This window comes from Oncorhynchus kisutch, linkage group LG13 (assembly GCF_002021735.2).
Source record: "Oncorhynchus kisutch isolate 150728-3 linkage group LG13, Okis_V2, whole genome shotgun sequence".
Taxonomy (NCBI): Eukaryota; Metazoa; Chordata; class Actinopteri; order Salmoniformes; family Salmonidae; genus Oncorhynchus; species Oncorhynchus kisutch.
Window position 1 is genome coordinate 53,852,582 of NC_034186.2, and position 17,807 is coordinate 53,870,388.

At 45.9% G+C, this 17,807-nt stretch overlaps 1 protein-coding gene across 2 annotated transcripts in view; it reads right to left on the reverse strand.

Annotated features, from left to right (window-relative positions):
• Nucleotides 1-10,976, reverse strand: part of LOC109901775 (zinc finger protein 407) — a 196,817-nt gene extending 185,841 nt beyond the window's left edge. The window contains exons 1-2 of one of the 2 annotated variants that reach the window (XM_031786551.1): nt 10,881-10,976; nt 4,479-8,280 (exon numbers count right to left, since the gene is read on the reverse strand). In XM_031786551.1, the coding sequence (XP_031642411.1) occupies nt 4,479-8,199 (3,721 nt within the window). In that variant the 5' untranslated portion in view covers nt 8,200-8,280; nt 10,881-10,976. The remainder of the gene's footprint in view (nt 1-4,478; nt 8,281-10,880) is intronic. The other variant, XM_031786552.1, reaches the window with a different exon arrangement.
• Between the last annotated feature and the right edge of the window lie 6,831 nt (nt 10,977-17,807).

A 17,807-nucleotide genomic window follows, 5' to 3' on the forward strand; every position in this document is an offset into this window, starting at 1 on the left:
ATCACCCTGCCTGGCTTTGCAGGGAGGTATCCTTCTAATTATTCTCGTTAATAAAATGGGGAGGGTGGGCTGGCAGTGGCGTTTGAGAGAGTGGCACAGTCTCTGCCCGCCATTTGTCATTTAAGAGCAGCAGAGCGAGTGAGGGGGCTGCTATGGATCGTCAGCGCCCATGATGGCCACACCACCCCCTAGGCTAATAGAACACACTGACTGGGGAAGGCCTGTTCAATCAAACAAGCGCTGCAGCATGCCGCGGAATAGTACTGTAGCATTGTAAATATGCCCCAAAATAATAGTCCAATGCTGTTTCAGTTAGCCTAGTTAGAACATTTAAGAATAAGTCAACTCATGAACGCAACAACAGTGCTATTTTTCCTAAATGAATTGAACCCCAGCCTTTATTTCTTTGTGTAGAATATACACAAGATGTGTATGCAACTACAAGTAAGGGCCATTCATGTCGATGGTGCCGCATAGACTAGGGCCAGGTCCTATGCAGACAGACTAGGGGCCAGGTCCCATGCAGACAGACTAGGGCCAGGTCCCATTCAGACAGACTAGTGGCCAGGTCCCATGCAGACAGACTAGGGGCCAGGTCCCATGCAGACAGACTAGGGGCCAGGTCCCATGCAGACAGACTAGGGCCAGGTCCCATGCAGACAGACTAGGGGCCAGGTCCTATGCAGACAGACTAGGGTCAGGTCCCATGCAGACAGACTAGGGCCAGGTCCCATGCAGACAGACTAGGGGCCAGGTCCCATGCAGACAGACTAGGGCCAGGTCCCATGCAGACAGACTAGGGCCAGGTCCCATGCAGACAGGCTAGGGCCAGGTCCCATGCAGACAGGCTAGGGCCAGGTCCCATGCAGACAGACTAGGGCCAGGTCCCATGCAGACAGTCTAAAGCAGCAGTTCTCCAGTATGACACACTAATCTGACTGGAAACCTTCTATAATATACCCGCTATGCAATCCGCTCTCCCAGTGAATATCCCAAGACTCATTGCAATATTTATTTCAGGGGCAGCCGCTGATTTGATGAAGCACTTTGTGTAGATGACTAATTTGTTCATACACGGTTCACTTGCCGCGAGCTGGAAGTACGACGCGTTGAATTCTAAGCTGGTAACGAAGATGGAAAGGCACACGCGTGCTAACAAGGCCTGCAAACAGGCGAGGGAGGGGCGTTAACACACGGGCCTCTTCCCTTAGCATCGATACACATCCCTATGATGCGCTCCCCAAAACAAACACACGCCCAAGCCGAGGTGAAGCGAGTGACAGGCGCAGAGGGAGAGTATCTGGCCAGTATGAGACATGGCAGGAGGAGATGGATGTAGCATCCCTCCCTTCTCACGTCTCACCATGTTAATACTCCACCACTCCACTTAAACAGCCTCCATGAAACTGAAATTGACCATCAATGCAGTGTCATGTTAAATTAACATTGCCAACCACATAGGGGCAATGTGGCTCCCTCACATTCCAGATGAGATGGGTAATGACCCGCAATGCTCTCTCTCTCTCTCTCTCTCTCTCTCTCTCCTCTCCTCTCCTCTCCTCTCCTCTCCTCTCCTCTCCTCTCCTCTCCTCTCCTCTCCTCTCCTCTCCTCTCCTCTCCTCTCCTCTCCTCTCCTCTCCTCTCCTCTCCTCTCCTCTCCTCTCCTCTCCTCTCCTCTCCTCTCCTCTCCTCTCCTCTCCTCTCCTCCCTCAAAGCCTTACTTGTTAGCCTCATTTTCAGAATGTTCAAGGGATACTTCAGGATTTTGGCAATGCTAGCAGATACCCATAGACTATCAGTCATTGCATTAACGCTAGTTAGCATTAGCTTGCAAAACCTACCTCTAACTTCCTTCACACTGGACACAGAGACATAAACATGGTATCCACGAGTTCACCTGACTGTGGGGGAGTAGATAAAGGGCATCGTTGCCAAAATCCCGGCAAAATGGCAAACCCGTTTTAAAACATATTTAAAGGGACCGATTTGTTTTCCAGTGTTGAATTTTCTAATCAAATATTGTGGGAACATAATATCCATGTCTGTCTACCACCCCAGGATAACGTTTTTTTATCAAGAGAGGCCCGATCAGACATCGTACAGCCAGACCAACACATACAAACCAAGCTCCTGTAACTAGTTTTGTTTACACCTTCAGAAACTAATTTTGTGTGTGTGTGTGTGTGTGTGTGTGTGTGTGTGTGTGTGTGTGTGTGTGTGTTAGAGAGAAAGAGTGTGTGTGTGCATATTTGGCAAGTGTGTGTGGTGATTATGTGTGTGTGCCCATTACTTCAACCCACCCCAGGCCTCAGAAGGTCAGACAGCTCTATCAATTGAAAAAGTGACCAATTTAGCTCAAAATGCAAATCCAGTTGCATCCTCATTGGCAAAATGTAAGTGTTTTTTTTTTTCAGGGGACAAATTGACAAAAATGTGTGCAGCCTCCCACCATCTCCTGATTTCACTGATTAATCAAGTAAATAAAAATCTTGGTTTAATTAAAACCATCTGGACGTGCTCCCAGTCCAAACACTGGCGGACCCCACAGTCCTGTTCCACAGCACTGGAGAAGTGTACACGATAAATGACCACATACAACGAGAGAATAACTCAATGTAATGAGGGAACTTAGCAATAATAATAATAACTAGCACACGGTGTCAAAATGCTAAGAAATAGGTGCATTCTACAAATAGGCAAAGAAAATTAGCAAAATAAAGGAGATAATTCAATTGAAAAAGCCAACTTTAAAAAAATAACGACAATACTCAAATATAGAGTAGACCTCCATATGTGCCCTTGACTTTCATAAACACATCTTCTTAAAGTGTCACTGTTTTCATTTGCTTAAGTAACGCTTTTCCCTCAGCTGGAACCAGAGTAATGGCCTTGTTTACACGGCAATAAGAAACACTGTAGTAGGCTCATAAACGGATATTACAGATTCAACAAAACATCACACAAAGGATAAATGTTGATCATTTGGCCTCATAATCTCTCTCTCATCGATGTCGCCTGTCCTTTCAGACTACTCGACTGTACAACAAACAGAATTTCAATTTCAGTCTTACTGTACCGTATGTGTGAGTTGTTGAGCCACAGAGGCATGAGGGGTAATGCCAAAGTAAAGACAGTTAGTTGCTCTGTTTGTGTTGTTTTATTTTTCTGAATTAAATCAATCGTAGGACGTACTCCAGCCAAACAGACCATATGCCAACCTGAACCGGTTTGCAATGGTGAAACGATGGCGACTCTCCCCCCATATTAGACGTTGAGAGGTCATCACAAAGAGAAGTAGGCCTCATCATGTCGTCTCAGTGATGGGTGAGGGCACACACTTAGAGAAAGCAGCAGCAGCCTGAGTATCTGAGCATTCTGACCCACATGACCAGACTACCATAGTGCATCGTGGCAGCACTCTCATTGACTCCCCCGTCAACTCTCCGAGACGGTCCACACATCTTAACCCTCCTCGGCCATTAGTCAGTCACTCCACACACACAGAGAGAGACACATACACACACACACACACACACACACACAACCTCAGACACATAATACACCCAGAACGAGCATAGAGCTCTGCCTGTACTCCAATTAAAGTCCCATTAAAGTTTGGGCTGAAAGGGGGACGGACCGGAGGAAGCAGAGAAGGGCATTTATTGATGGTGCCCTCACTTCTCATTCCTACATTAAGCTGATTTTAAAAGCAATTAATACACATGGTCAAGGAAGAGTAATGGAGCGCCCTCTATTCTTAACCCGCCAGACATACCCCAGTCATAGACCTGACCAGCCGAACCCTGATTTGCATTATAAATGACAAGATAAATCTTAATGGATTGAGGATAATCAGCTCACCATGTAGGCTGACACATACACACACAAGTTACACACACACACACACACACACACAAGGGAAATGAAGGGCTTTGAATACGCCTGCATTGATTATTTTACATTATTAGCCCACCTCTCTTTGGGTCTCCAATGCTTTTAGCCAAAGCTTTAACACATTTACAGAGACTTATTGACTATAATTACAAACGAGTCTTGGTAATGGACACATCAATTATGAGTCGCACATGTCTTTGACCAGGCGGTGCACAGGGAATCCCAATCCGCGGTCCATTAGCATCTCCGGCAGCTCAGTCTTTGCCTTCTCCTTTCCTCCAATGCATGGCTTAAGCTCACACCACTGCATGAACCATGCCTCCCCTCTGATACCCGGCCTGGCCCTGATACCGCTATATAGGCTCGACTACAGTATCTCAAAACCTGATGTCCAACACATAATGATTGACAACGCCGGCCAATTCTAAGTGGTGTATACACTGTATAATAACACCTATAAATATTAGTGATGCAGCTATCAATGACTTTAAAATAACCCTTTTTTTTAAATTAAAAAGTATGTATCACAAAAAAAAACAACAGCAGTGAAGGTTTTCAAATAAATGTTTTGGGAGACAACATACCTGTATGTGTGCGGATGTGAGCCAGGAAGGCCATGGAGTTGCTGCTCTTGCACACCTTGCCGCAGTGCTTGCACACGCTGCCCTGGTTCTCCTCGCGCTCGCGGTTGATCTGCTCCGTGTCCTCCAGGACGTACTTGTTGACCTCGCGCAACAGCTCCTCGTGCTTCTCCTTGATGTGCACGAACAGCTCTTGCTCTGTCTCGAACGGGTCCGTGCACTTCACGCACTTGAAGGTGGCGCCGCCCTCCGGAAGCTCCTCGATGCTGGCCTGCTCGTTGCGCAGGTGGGCGGCGCTGGTCAGGTGCTGGTGCAGGTTGCTCTCCGTGTAGAAGGACTTGCCGCACAGCATGCAGTGGAAGTGCTTCTCCTTGGACGGGTGCTTCATGGAGATGTGCACATTGAGGCCGCTCATGCCGTCCGCCACGAAGCCACAGTCCTCGCAGCGGATGCGGGGGTTGGGAGTTAACCCCTTGGACAGACCTGAAGACCCTACAGGTTTGGTTCTTTTGATCTTCTGAAAACTGCCCGCCCCGGCCAGGCCACTTACAGCCAGGCCAGAGTGGCCCTCAACAGAGTGAGCCATGCGTTCTTCATGCAAAGCCAGCTCGGCTTCAGTCAAGGACTTGAGAGGTATGATGCAAGCGTCGAACGGCAGCGCCCTGGTGAGCTGTTTCTCTGGGGAAGAGATGTCAGGTTTCTCATCAGCCATCTCAACGTCGTCATCTGAACAGAATAGCTCTGGTTCCGCCTCGGGTTCGGCCCCTTCCTTCTGGCCTTCCTCAGGCGGTGTTATGGTGATTTCTGCTGGTGCTTCCTGAGGCTCCATCGTACCTGGTGCTTCGTTGCGGGTTTGTTCCGAGCCACCACCGGACGCCTCACCAGCCACCTGGATCTCTGTGTTTTCCTCAACAACAGTGCCACTAACTTCCACTATTGTGGCTGCATGCTCATTGCTCCAAACGTCAGAAGTCTGTGTGGGGTTAGTGGTAATATGCTCTGTGTCTGTGGGCTGGTCTGTAGCTGTGTCTGTGGGCGGGTCTGTAGCTATGGGCTGGTCTGTACCTGTGTCTGTGGGCTGGTCTGTGGGCTGGTCTGTGGGCTGGTCTGTAGCTGTGTCTGTAGGCGGGTCTGTAGCTGTGCCTGTGGGCTGGTCTGTGGGCTGGTCTGTAGCTGTGTCTGTGGGCTGGTCTGTAGCTGTGTCTGTGGGCTGGTCTGTAGCTGTGTCTGTGGGCTGGTCTGTAGCTGTGTCTGTGGGCTGGTCTGTAGCTGTGTCTGTGGGCTGGTCTGTAGCTGTGTCTGTGGGCTGGTCTGTAGCCGTGTCTGTGGGTTGGTCTGTAGCCGTGTCTGTGGGTTGCTCTGTATCAGTGATAGGGGGCTGGTCTGTGTCTGTGTTGTTGGGCTGCTCTGTCTCTGTGGGTTGGTCTGTATCTGTGTATGTGGGTTGATCTGTATCGATGATAGGGGGCTGGTCTGTGTCTGTGTTGTTGGGCTGCTCTGTCTCTGTGGGTTGGTCTGTATCTGTGGGTTGGTCTGTGTCTATAATGTTAGGCTGGTCTGTAGTTGTGCCTGTGGGCTGGTCTATGTCTGTGTCAGGGGGCACTGAGGGGGAGGGATCCTCAGAGTGAGCATTGTTGTCAGCATCAGGGTCAGCTCTGTTCCCCAGCTCCATGGCCTCCTCCTCCGGCTGTGCCAGGTCTTCCACCACAAAGCTCTCCAGGTTCTCTAGGTAGACCTCACTCTTCTGCTTATGCTTGTCCGTGGCGGCGTGGCGAGACATCTCTCGACGCGTGACCGCGTAGTAGCTGCACGCCAGGCACACAAACTCAAAGTCCCGGGTGTGTCTCCTCTTCACGTGGAGGTCGAGGGAGGGAATCGAATGAGCTACGAAGCTGCAATGGCTGCAGGAGTTGACCAAGTCGTACTTGCTCTTTTTCGGGCTGTTCACTTGTGCTTTGACGCCGTCTTGTGACAGCTCCCCTGTTTTGTCCGTGGCCCCCTCCTCGCCTTTGGACCCTCCTCTGACTGGACTATTCTGATGTATAGCCTCACCCTCGCTGGCCTGAGAGCCTGACTCCTTACTCACGACCTGCACTGATGTATCCAGGTCCACTTGGCCATCGCTACTAGCATCCTCCACACGTTTAAGGTGCTTCTTTGTGACACAGTGGCGGTCCATGTCGCCTTTCGTCACACAGTTGTAAGAACAAAGCCTGCAGGTGAAGCTGTACTGCCGGCTGTGCTTACGACGAATATGCACGTTTAGATTGGTACTATTGGAGGCGAGAAGGCCACAGTATTCACATGTAGTTGCAGCGGGCCCCTTTGGCCTGCCTCTCCTCCTCTTGGGGGGGCTTTTCTCGTCCATGTGCTCTTCCATGTTCTCCAACACGACTTTCGCAGCCTCAACAGCTTCCTCATTAACATCAGGTTGCAGCTCTCCATCGTGTCCGGTGACCCCTACTGCCACGTCATCTGTCAGCATGTCGTCACCGATCGAATCTCTGCTCACCTTCTCAACGCACTCCTCAAAGGAGGACCCTGTGTTTTTCTCCTCAGCCACACGCTGGTGGCTCTCCGAGGACACGTGCGTGTCCATCCACTCGGAGGTAGCGGTGTAGTAGTGGCAGACGTTACAGAGGAAGCGATGCTCGCCATGCTGCTTTAGCCGCGCGTGGCTCTCCAGTAAAGCAGAGTTGCTGACCCTGAATTCGCAACTCCCGCACTGCAGCTGGAACCTGGCACCGAGCGCACGCTTGGACGCCCGGGTCTGAGTCGTCGTGGAGGCAAAGATTTGAGCCTGTTCGGCCGTCTTCTTGTCCGTGGGTGACGCGAGGCCAGAGGATTCCCTGCTTTCCGCGACTCGTTTGTTGTGCTTGTTACTAAGGCAGTGCTTTTCGTAGTCGCACTTTGCCACACAGGCGTACAAGCAGAATTCACAGAAGTAATTCATCTCTTTGGTGTGGCGTCTCTTGATGTGTGTATCTAGGCTTGGCTTGTCCCTAAACTCGTGACCACAGTAGCTGCAAGCATGTATAGTCTTGGGCTTGGGGCCCCGTTTACCTACTATCTTCTTACCGGGGGTCTTTTCTTGCTCCTCTTCTGCAGCCATTGTAGTCACCTTCATATCAAAAGTATCTCTCCCTGTCCCTTGTTTCTCAGCAATTTCCTCTTGGGCTATTATTGTAGTCACCTCCCCCTCAGAAACCCCTGGCTCTGTGCCCTGGCTCTGACTCTCTGTGGCATCCTGCTGTCTCTCACTGCTGCTCACTTTCTCCTCAGTGTCTCCACCTGTGTTGTAATTCGAAGTCGGTGCTGTTGCTCCGGTTGTGGAGCCATCTATTTCAACAAGTACCTCAGCTGAGCTCACACCTCTGGTCTTTCCTCGACCGGTGTGCTTCCTCTTGGAGTGAATCTTCAAGGCAGTTGGAGTTTTGGCCACAAAGCCACAAATGGGACAGGCACAGCCGTAACCTGTCTCCGGGGTAATGTTCACCTCAACCCGAGGGGGCTGGTCTGACTCCTTCCCATCAGCCACCTTACCGCCGGTGTCCTCCTCAATCTCTCCCGTGCTGTCACCTGTGACATCATCAGGCCTGGGCCTCTTTGCTAGGGGAGGAATTCCTCCACTTTCCATTTCCTCTGTGGAGACACGTCCTGTGTCCCCATGATGAGGCACCGTGTCCTCATTAATCTCCTTCCCTGACCTTAATTCTCTGTCCATGTTAGACAACTCCTGATGCCTTTACATGAGAAGAGGAAATTGGACTCTGTTCCAGCAATCAATTAAGTTATGATCCTGTTCCTGTAAAGTAAAATTTAAGATGGGCAATCCTCATATAATTGACTGTGAAATTAGCTGAACAAAATAAATATAACAAGTGTTTCAAATTGTATAGCTGGAGTAGGCTACTCAGAGATCATTCTGCGTGTTCAAAAACGAAGTAGGCCAAATGTAGGTATCGGTCGCCATCTAGTGATTTTAGAATGAAACTGTTCAATGATAAGGTGGTTGACGTTGCATGCATATGATGTTACATTTGATTAAAAAATATATATTTTTAAAACAGGGAAAGGCAGTGAGTGGTCAGTAGCATAAATTGAAGTAGGTTACAATTAATTAGGCCTAGATTCTATTTACCTCTCCCCTTTAAATCTATTTAACTTCAAAGACACCTAATTTATAAACATTATACAATAGACTTAGTACAGCTGATGGTTGACACAGATGAGTCTCCTAAGAAGAACTTAGCCGGCTTAGATATTCACTCTCCCTTCTTGCGAGTCTACTGTAGTCTACATTTAGGCACCATCTGTCTGGATGAGGTGCCAATCGCTTGTGAGAATTTTTGTCAAAATCTCATTGCTATGCAATATCTTTTTCAACCTGATATAATCCCCACCGTGACATTACATGAACTCGTTTTGTTCCCCATCGAATTTTATGACTACTCTCCTCAAACATTTAGATAATATGTCAAATGAATTATATGCGTAGTCAAGTTTGCTTTAAAAGCAGGCAATGATTCATTTATTTTTAAATCTAAATTAACTAAACCTCACCTGAACCTCTTCCCACCTGCTCCAGTAGCCAGTAGCCAGTCTAGCCACCCAGTATTGATTTATTTCAAGATAGTGTCCAAATTGATGAGAGATTACACGGTAATAACAAAAATATAAACGCAACATGCAACAATTTCAAAGATTTTGCTGAGTTACAGTTCAGGAAATTAGGCCCTAATCTATGGATATCACATGACTGGGCAGGGGGCCTGCCATGGTTGGGCATAGACCACCCACTTGGGAGCCAGGCCCAGCAAATCAGAATTTGTTTTTCCCCACAAAAGAGCTATATTACCGACATAAATATTCCTCTGCACCCGCCCCTCCCACAGGTGAAGAAGACGGATGTGGAGGTCCTGGGCTGGCGTGGTTACACGTGGTCTGCGATTGTGAAGCTAGTTGGACACGCTACCAAATTCTCTAAAACTACATTGGAGGTGGCTTATGGTAGAGATTAACATGTACTTATCTGGCAACAGCTATGGTGGACATTCCTGCAGTCAGCATGCCAATTGCGCACTCCCTTAAAACTTGAGACATCTGTGGCATTGTGTTGTGACAAAACTGCTCATTTTAGTGGCCTTTTATTGTCCCGCACAAGGTGCACCTGTGTAATGAGCATGCTGTTTAATCAGCTTGTGATGTGCCACACCTGTCAGATGGATGGATTATGTTGACTAAGGATGAAATGCTCACTAACAGGGATGTAAACAAATGTGTGCACATTTTTGAGAAATAAGCTTTTTGTGTGTATGGAACATTTCTGGGATCTCTTATGTCAGCTCATGAAACCAGCACTTGACATGTTGCGTTTATGTTTTTGTTCAGTGTAATTTAAAGACTTGGAAGAAAGTCAGGTGGTTACTGGAGTGAGAAAATACAGTGTGTGACTAAAGTAAAATAATTAGGGAGTACAATTATCTGACGAAGTGTGCTAATCACTTGACAGACAATCGGGTACATTTCACATATAATTGCACGAATTCAAACTTTATTTTCCTGCGTTTTTCAGTCCGTCTCCACGTTGCCCTGGACTGAGCGGAGTGTTAAGCAGAGCTAGGCTCTTGCAACTGGGAGTGGAGGCTTTCTTACCTAGTAACTCCTTAGCTAACTAGCTTAGCTTTAGCTAGCGTTAGCCAGTTACAGCCACGAGGGTCTAACTAGCTTGCTAGCATGGTTGGTCCGGTGGTTATGCATGTACGAGATAGTTAAGGTAGATGTTCTGCATATAAATTGGCAGCAAAATTACTAACGTCAGCTAATTTGACGACACTGTTGGTCGGCTATCACACTGCCACTGGCTAGTTGCTACCAATGCCAGAGTGCTGCCAAAAGTAGCTAAAGTAACCGTAGGTACGGCGCGCTGCAAAACTTCTCAAGGTATGGGTCATCCTTCCAAACTTATTTCTTATAATTTGAGAACAAGGGTGTCAAGTAATATTCGACTGTTGGGAAATTAGCGTCAAGGTCGGTTTGGATGTAGCTATTTCATTCCAACTGGTTCATGTTTGTGTCAACCATCATTCCGATACCAATATGTTCAAAATATTCATGAAAATACACAAGAGACAGACATTTGAGTTACGTGAAGCCAGTCCTATCAGATAAGAGTATTTTCACTGTCGTCCAATGAGTGCGGCATAGAGGTGGGACTTGTTTGCTCTTATGCCCTAAAAACGACGGCAGCACAGAGGCCCAAAAAGGAAGCTAATGTCGACCTTTGAAATACATGTGTTTATAAGCTAAACAGTTGCTGTACATAAATTGTAAATGTCCATAATGCTTTAGGAATTACAGACCCGTATTTAAGTAATCAATATGATGGTAGTTTTAACAGCTTACCTACAATTTCCCCAGTATTCTCAATGTCCGCGCTTTTCCCCCTTGGTCACAAGTGGCGTACCGTAGCACGTACCATACGTCACTCTAGCAAGCTAATGCGGTGTTCAAGACAACTCGGAAAGTTCCGATTTAGAGGGATGATGGACAGTTCAATTTGAAATTTCATCCGTCGTTATATCTTCTCCCGTTTTGGTGGCTTCAATTTTATGTTACTTCGTAACAATAACTTCGTAGGAATCTCATAAATGTTATCTGCTGTTCATAGACAAGAATTCTTAGCGTGGTCGTTAATATATACACAATTTCCCCCCCGCATAGGTATTTCATTTGGAACAATATGGATATTTTGTATAGAAACACGTCTTTATTTTTTAACTTGTTTGCTAATCATATCCTGCTGGTGAGTCAACTTTGTAATGCAGGAGGATTGTTACTCAATTATGATGAATTTTTATCTCGTTGCAGTATCCCCGTTACACATAGAGAGTTTGCCATGGTTTTTGATGCTATTCCACCTGGAACTCTCATGTTGTTTAGAGGTGTAACCAGACCTCACCTTCTTGAACTACCCTTGCTTAATCCAGTTGACTCTCCAATAGGAATAATGTGTTTCTCCTTGCTCCCTCAGAACAACAGATCTATACGTGCTTTATTTCAAAGGGATATTGTATCCATTCCTTGTGTCACAACTTACTGGAATACATTTGTCAATAATATCTGTTGGGAAAAAGTATGGTTATTACCAAACAAATACCTGCTTATTAACAAGGTCAAAGAGGTCTCTTTCAGAATGATCAATCAGTATTATCCTGAAAATCATTACCTGAAGAAACTCAAAAAAAGACATTAATATTAACTGTCCTTTTTGTGTTGAACATCCAGAAAGAGTTTTGCATTTATTTTGGCATTGTCTACATGTAAAGAAATTATGGCAAGATATTCATAGTTTTATCATTGTTAATATTCTTGATGACTTTTTTTTTTTTTATGGGATAATGTGCTGCTCGGTTTCCTTAACTATAATAAGGATTTTTTTTAAACAATTTTACCTCATGAATCTAATTGTGCTAAATATTTGTTTTTAAACGCTTCCTTTTTTCCTATAAGGAATTCGAGCAGTACATTGAGACCATTCTACGTTCTTCTAATAAGAAAGCTGTTAAAACAATCAATACGTGTGTATATTTTAATCTTTGTATAATCTGTAATTTGTTGTAACCCCCTAGCCTAACATATGTTATCATTGTCTGTTTGTATACGTCTTGTATGTATACTGGTTTTTCTGAGATAAAAAAAAAACGTTAAAAAAGGATGATGGATTTGTGTTTAATGCCGCGTTCAATGCTAGTCGGAACTAGGAAACTCAGAATGTCCGATTTGCTGATTCGTTGAACGCAGCACGAATATAACTACAACCAGTTAGCAAGTCGGACATTTCAGAGTTTCCTAGTTCCGACTAGCACATGAACGCGCCATTATGGTGGGGACATCTGAAGTATCACAGATAGCACTGACCAAGACTCAAAACAACTGGGAACCCGAAAATCTGCCCCCCAAGACATGATAGCCTGGGTAAAATATTGAGGTTGATTACCAGGCTTTCACTTGTAGACCTACATTCTTACACATCATTAGAGATGGAAGAAATGAGATGTCAGAAAGGAAACTTGCCTACTTTTTAGACAATTGAGATGCTCAACAACAGGCATCAAATGAGCACACCTGTGAGCAGAGGCTCAGTTCCAGCAAGGCGAGGGAGGCAGAATCATAATCTAATAGTGTGTAGATTTGGGATGCAAGGTGATTTGTAGATCAGTATTCTGCACAGTCCGACTGCGATGTAGTTGATCTCAAACATTCACTACTTACTTACATGCACTGATATTTGTTTTTGCACTGTCCCTGTATTAAAACTGCTCTATTTCAATGGAAATTGTATACAGCCCACAAGTGGGAGCATCGCTCCAGACAGACACACAATGTGTCAGTTAACATTGGTCAGTGATTAATCGCCGTAGCCATGTCACATCCCTGTTCGTTGGTGAAGTTTGAAAATGGATTAATGCATGTGCCTTAATTGATACGGTAGTCTATCAGGTCAGGAGATGATAAATGATACCCATGCATTGAGTACACTGTTTACTTTCCCAGTCATTTTGCTTAATTCATCACAGTCAAAATTATATGACATGGATGGTTAGAAACGCAGCCCCCGTCTCCAATTTTTCATTAGGTTCATTAGTCATTTGTACCTAGCTGTCTCTACTGAGAGAGGAAGGGCTGACTATGTTGGACACTTGCTGAAACTCTGCCCGATTTCCTTACAGGATGCCTCGTCATCATCAATAAATAGATTTCACGGAACAAACCAACATTTGCTCTTTGGTCCTTTGATTAGTTATGATATAATTGCAAGTAGAAATGCAAATGGTTATTGATTTTTTACTGCGACGGCTTGATGTACATTTTGATGTAAACCCATTGCAAGGTAATCATTAAAAAAAACACTGCATGAAAGGCTGACCAAGCTTCTCCTAGAAGAACACTAGAGGGTGCTAAAATGCTGTTCCCATAGTTAGTAATACTTGTAATAACACATAACCCATAATACCTGCATTTACAGTGCCTTGCAAAAGTATTCATCCCCCTTTGCATTTTTCCTATTTTGTTGTATTACAACCTGCAATTTAAATGGATTTCTATTTGGATTTCATGTAATGAATATACACAAAATAGTCCAAACTGGTGAAGTGAAATCAGGGTTGGGTTATAAAAAAATATAAAAACTTTGAACATCCCACAGAGCCCCATTAAATCCATGATTAAAAAATGAAAAGAATATGGCACCACAACAAACCTGCCAAGAGAGGGCCACCCACCAAAAATCACAGACCAGGCAAGGAGGAGATTAATCAGCTCCTCCGTTGCCAAGGTGGCATAGCAGTTCAGACGTCTTTTGTCCTCGTCTTGTCGTGTCCTGTATATATATATATATTTACAACTTTTTCACATACATTTTATTTTTATTTTCCATCAACTCATCTTCAAAACACTCTCCTGCAACCCGCCTCACCAATGTATATTTATAAAAAAGTATTATTTACCTCAGATCTGTAATCCTCCAAGAAGCTAGCCAGAAACTCCAAGAAGCTAGCCTGCAACTAGCCAGAAGCTAATCCAGAAGCTAGTTCAGAAGCTAGTTGGCTCCTTTACTGGTAAGTCGTTGGTGTTCAGCTAACCACGGTTTGTGGTCATCGGCTATCCTTTGGCTCGAAAGTCTATCGCCAGTTCTGTACGGCGCAGCGCGGCTCGGAGCGGAGCATACCGGACCAATTTTTCTCTCCATGTCCCTGGATTTCGACTGCTCTCTGGACATTCATGCCCGGATCTCACAGCTAGCTAGCTGCTATCCGTGTGACTATCGGCCTTCGTCGATTCCGGAGCAAACATCAATTGTTCCGGAGCTAGCAAGCTCCGTCAATCACTCCTGAGTTCCATCAATCGCACCTGGGCTGCAGTCGCCTATCCGGACCCGTTTTGCTGCCTTCGCGGAGCCCCACCGGGCCTTCACAACTGGACTGCCGACGTTATCTACCCGAAGGGGTTATTCGGCTGGCTCCTCCGTCGCGACGTTACCTGAACGCCCATCTGCGGCCTGCTAACCGTTAGCTGTCTTACCGGCTGCTATCTGAATAGACAATCGGACAATTTTTTTTTATTTTTTATTATTATTATTATGTTTTTTTCTTGGGCCTCTATAACTATATCTATTGTTTTTATTTTTGTTGTTGTTGTGTGATTTGGATTGATCCCCTCTACCACACGGAACCCCACTAATCTACTGACGGAGCGCAGGAGGTGGCTAACAACAGACCTCCATCCTATGCTAGCTTGCTACCGATGCCCTGGCTAGCTGTCTAAATCACCAACCAACCTCTCCACTCACCGGACCCTTTTGATCACTCGACTAAGCATGCCTCTCCTTAATGTCAATATGTCTTGTCCATTTCTGTTCTGGTTAGTGTTTATTGGCTTATTTCACTGTAGAGCCTATAGTCCTGCTCACTATACCTTATCCAACCTATTAGTTCCACCACCCACACATGCAATGACATCTCCTGGTTTCAACGATGTTTCTAGAGACAATATCTCTCTCTTCATCACTCAATACCTAGGTTTACCTCCACTGTATTCACATCCTACCATACATTTGTCTGTACATTATACCTTGATGCTATTTTATCGCCCCCAGAAACCTCCTTTTACTCTATGTTCCAGACGTTCTAGACGACCAATTCTCATAGCTTTTAGCCGTACCCTTATTCTACTCCTCCTATGTTCCTCTGGCGATGTAGAGGTGAATCCAGGCCCTGCAGTGCCTAGCTCCACTCCTATTCCCCAGGCGCTCTCTTTTGACGACTTCTGTAACCGTAATAGCCTTGGTTTCATGCATGTTAACATTAGAAGCCTCCTCCCTAAGTTTGTTCTATTCACTGCTTTAGCACACTCTGCCAACCCGGATGTTCTAGCTGTGTCTGAATCCTGGCTTAGGAAGACCACCAAAAACTCAGACATTTTAATTCCAAACTACAACATTTTCAGACAAGATAGAACTGCCAAAGGGGGCGGTGTTGCAATCTACTGCAAAGATAGCCTGCAGAGTTCTGTCCTACTATCCAGGTCTGTACCCAAACAATTCGAACTTCTACTTTTAAAAATCCACCTCTCTAAAAACAAGTCTCTCACCGTTGCCGCCTGCTATAGACCACCCTCTGCCCCCAGCTGTGCTCTGGACACCATATGTGAACTGATTGCCCCCCATCTATCTTCAGAGTTCGTGCTGCTAGGCGACCTAAACTGGAACATGCTTAACACCCCAGCCATCCTACAATCTAAACTTGATGCCCTCAATCTCACACAAATAATCAATGAACCTACCAGGTACCTCCCCAAAACCTTAAACACGGGCACCCTCATAGATATCATCCTAACCAACTTCCCCTCTAAATACACCTCTGCTGTCTTCAACCAAGATCTCAGCGATCACTGCCTCATTGCCTGCATCCGTAATGGGTCAGCGGTCAAACGACCTCCACTCATCACTGTAAAACGCTCCCTGAAACACTTCTGCGAGCAGGCCTTTCTAATCGACCTGGCCGGGGTATCCTGGAAGGATATTGATCTCATCCCGTCAGTAGAGGATGCCTGGATATTTTTTAAAAATGCCTTCCTAACCATCTTAAATAAACATGCCCCATTTAAGAAATTTAGAACCAGGAACAGATATAGCCCTTGGTTCTCCCCAGACCTGACTGCCCTTAACCAACACAAAAACATCCTATGGCGTTCTGCATTAGCATCGAACAGCCCCCGTGATATGCAGCTGTTCAGGGAAGCTAGAAATCATTATACACAGGCAGTTAGAAAAGCCAAGGCTAGCTTTTTCAAGCAGAAATTTGCTTCCTGCAACACTAACTCAAAAAAGTTCTGGGACACTGTAAAGTCCATGGAGAATAAGAACACCTCCTCCCAGCTGCCCACTGCACTGAAGATAGGAAACACTGTCACCACTGATAAATCCACCATAATTGAGAATTTCAATAAGCATTTTTCTACGGCTGGCCATGCTTTCCACCTGGCTACTCCTACCCCGGACAACAGCACTGCACCCCCAACAGCAACTCGCCCAAGCCTTCCCCATTTCTCCTTCTCCCAAATCTATTCAGCTGATGTTCTGAAAGAGCTGCAAAATCTGGACCCCTACAAATCAGCCGGGCTAGACAATCTGGACCCTTTCTTCCTAAAATTATCTGCCGAAATTGTTGCCACCCCTATTACTAGCCTGTTCAACCTCTCTTTCGTGTCGTCTGAGATTCCCAAAGATTGGAAAGCAGCTGCGGTCATCCCCCTCTTCAAAGGGGGGGACACTCTTGACCCAAACTGCTACAGACCTATATCTATCCTACCGTGCCTTTCTAAGGTCTTCGAAAGCCAAGTCAACAAACAGATTACCGACCATTTCGAATCTCACCATACCTTCTCTGCTATGCAATCCGGTTTCAGAGCTGGTCATGGGTGCACCTCAGCCACGCTCAAGGTCTTAAACGATATCTTAACCGCCATCGATAAGAAACATTACTGTGCAGCCGTATTCATTGATCTGGCCAAGGCTTTCGACTCTGTCAATCACCATATCCTCATCGGCAGACTCGACAGCCTTGGTTTCTCAAATGATTGCCTCGCCTGGTTCACCAACTACTTCTCTGATAGAGTTCAGTGTGTCAAATCGGAGGGTCTGCTGTCCGGACCTCTGGCAGTCTCTATGGGGGTGCCACAGGGTTCAATTCTTGGACCGACTCTCTTCTCTGTATACATCAATGAGGTCGCTCTTGCTGCTGGTGAGTCCCTGATCCACCTCTACGCAGACGACACCATTCTGTATACTTCCGGCCCTTCTTTGGACACTGTGTTAACAACCCTCCAGGCAAGCTTCAATGCCATACAACTCTCCTTCCGTGGCCTCCAATTGCTCTTAAATACAAGTAAAACTAAATGCATGCTCTTCAACCGATCGCTACCTGCACCTACCCGCCTGTCCAACATCACTACTCTGGACGGCTCTGACTTAGAATACGTGGACAACTACAAATACTTAGGTGTCTGGTTAGACTGTAAACTCTCCTTCCAGACCCATATCAAACATCTCCAATCCAAAGTTAAATCTAGAATTGGCTTCCTATTTCGCAACAAAGCATCCTTCACTCATGCTGCCAAACATACCCTTGTAAAACTGACCATCCTACCAATCCTCGACTTTGGCGATGTCATTTACAAAATAGCCTCCAATACCCTACTCAACAAATTGGATGCAGTCTATCACAGTGCAATCCGTTTTATCACCAAAGCCCCATATACTACCCACCATTG